The 1,890-nt window shown below is 36.6% G+C and overlaps 1 protein-coding gene across 1 annotated transcript in view; it reads right to left on the reverse strand.

Annotated features, from left to right (window-relative positions):
• The window catches only part of TAF9B (TAF9B RNA polymerase II, TATA box binding protein (TBP)-associated factor, 31kDa), a 10,228-nt gene that overhangs the window by 2,909 nt on the left and 5,429 nt on the right, over positions 1-1,890 (reverse strand). Inside the window, exon 6 of the mRNA XM_008584302.1 lies at positions 212-322. Within this exon, the coding sequence (XP_008582524.1) occupies positions 212-322 (111 nt within the window). The remainder of the gene's footprint in view (positions 1-211; positions 323-1,890) is intronic.

Below are 1,890 nucleotides of genomic sequence, written 5' to 3' on the forward strand. Positions count from 1 at the left end.
CCCCCCCCCCCCCCCCCGAAAATGTTATATACATATAAAATTTCATACAATTATAAACAGCTCATAGGCCCCTCTGGAGAACCCTGATTTCTAGTATTACTGCCACCTTGCTGTTGTTGTCTTAAAATAATTTAACTCTTGCTATAGGAACACAAACTGTTCTACAATTGCAAATTATTAACAAATTACCCCCCCCCCCCCCCCCCATTACCTGGTTTGACAGGAGTGGACTGAGAAGGTGGAATCTGTACCGTAAATCTTTGGCTTGTCACTGGCACTGGAGTTGCAACTTTATTTGGAACAGACACTGTTTGTGGGGTCGCTGTAGTTAATAATTAAAAGACAATGTTAGTTAGATGACTTATTATACAGATTTATATTCTTCCCTTATTAGCTTACTAGAAACTACCTTTGAAACTAATGAAAGGTGAGAAAAAAATCACCAGAAGTAAGACCAAGGTATAAAAATGTTTACAAGCTTGTCTAAATGCTACAAAATTCAGTATAGTGTAGTGGTAAAGAATGTAGGTTCTGGAGCCTACTTTGCTTGAATTTGAATCCAGGCTCTTATCATCTACTAGAGTGTACTCAGGCAAGTTATTTAAATTTTTGTACCTCGGTTTTCTCATCTGCAAAAAGGGGATAATACCCATCTCACATAATTCTTGTGAGAATTAAGTAAAATAATCCATGTAAAGCTCCTGAAACTCTATCTGGTATATAGTAAGCACTGAATTTTAGCTACACGAAGCCATGAAATTGAGAGTTTAAATGAACTACCAGAATAAAGACCCAAATTTTCTCTTAATTATTTTAGGTGGCACTTTTAATCTCTGTCACTTTCTGAGAATTAGAAGTATCTATTATGCCCATGCAGCTAAACCAACAAGCATCTAACAGAAGAAGCTAATCAAATACACCCTCTTGGGGTCCCCAGGTGGGCATGAAAAACTTATTCCTTTTCTATGTTCAGTGATTTTTTAAACAGGAAGGGATCTTGGAGAAACCTAGTCCAAACTCCTCATTATTTAAATTCTACCCATTATTCCAAGGTACAACTCAAATACCATCCCATTTTATAAAACTTTCCTTGATTTGCTCAGTTAGAAGTCTTAGCTTCTGCCTCTGAAATTCCCTTAACATGTCACAGAAATCTTATGATTAGTATCTTATCTCATTCACTAGATTACAAGTGTTGGCTAACATTTTTATCCTTGTGAGCACATGGCTCTTGTGCCTTGCTCCTAACAGACATTCAACAAATGTTTGCTTAATGAATGAATTTTGCAGGACTCAAAGACTTAACATATATAAATGACGTCATTGCTCACTCAAAGAAAACATTTATGGAAAGGTGTCTTTTTCCAATTTTTCCTCTGGGGATGCAGGCTTTTAATACATCTCTTTCCCCTGGAACCAGCAGCCTACCCAGGGATAGAGTTGCTGAAGACACACAACTATCATCATCTCTAGGGACAAAGGGGAAAAGTCTAAATGAAGGAAAAAACCCAAAGGTACCCAGAAATCTGGGTTCTACTGCTTCTCCCCAAACCACAAGGTGAGACCTTACTCTAACATATCTCCATCTCTAGGTAAGTTCTCCCATGTATTAAGGAGCAGTGCAAAGAATTTGGCAAAGCATAATGAAGCAACATAAGTATTTTGTCAAGAAAAGAAAATTCACAGTAGGTAGATGTTTTCTTGGCCATTACCGTAAAGGATTGTTAATACGTTTAAGTAGGCATAGAGTTTAGGCTTTAAAATTGAACAGAGCAGATGCTTCTTAAAGTTTATAAAATTCATTTAAAATTATTTTTAAAGTTTAAAACTTCCTTCTTTTTTTTTTTTTTTCCTTTTTGTCTTTTTTCGTGACCGGCAACGGATCGCAAC

Source organism: Galeopterus variegatus, unplaced genomic scaffold (genome assembly GCF_000696425.1).
Source record: "Galeopterus variegatus unplaced genomic scaffold, G_variegatus-3.0.2 Scaffold3212, whole genome shotgun sequence".
Lineage (NCBI taxonomy): Eukaryota > Metazoa > Chordata > Mammalia > Dermoptera > Cynocephalidae > Galeopterus > Galeopterus variegatus.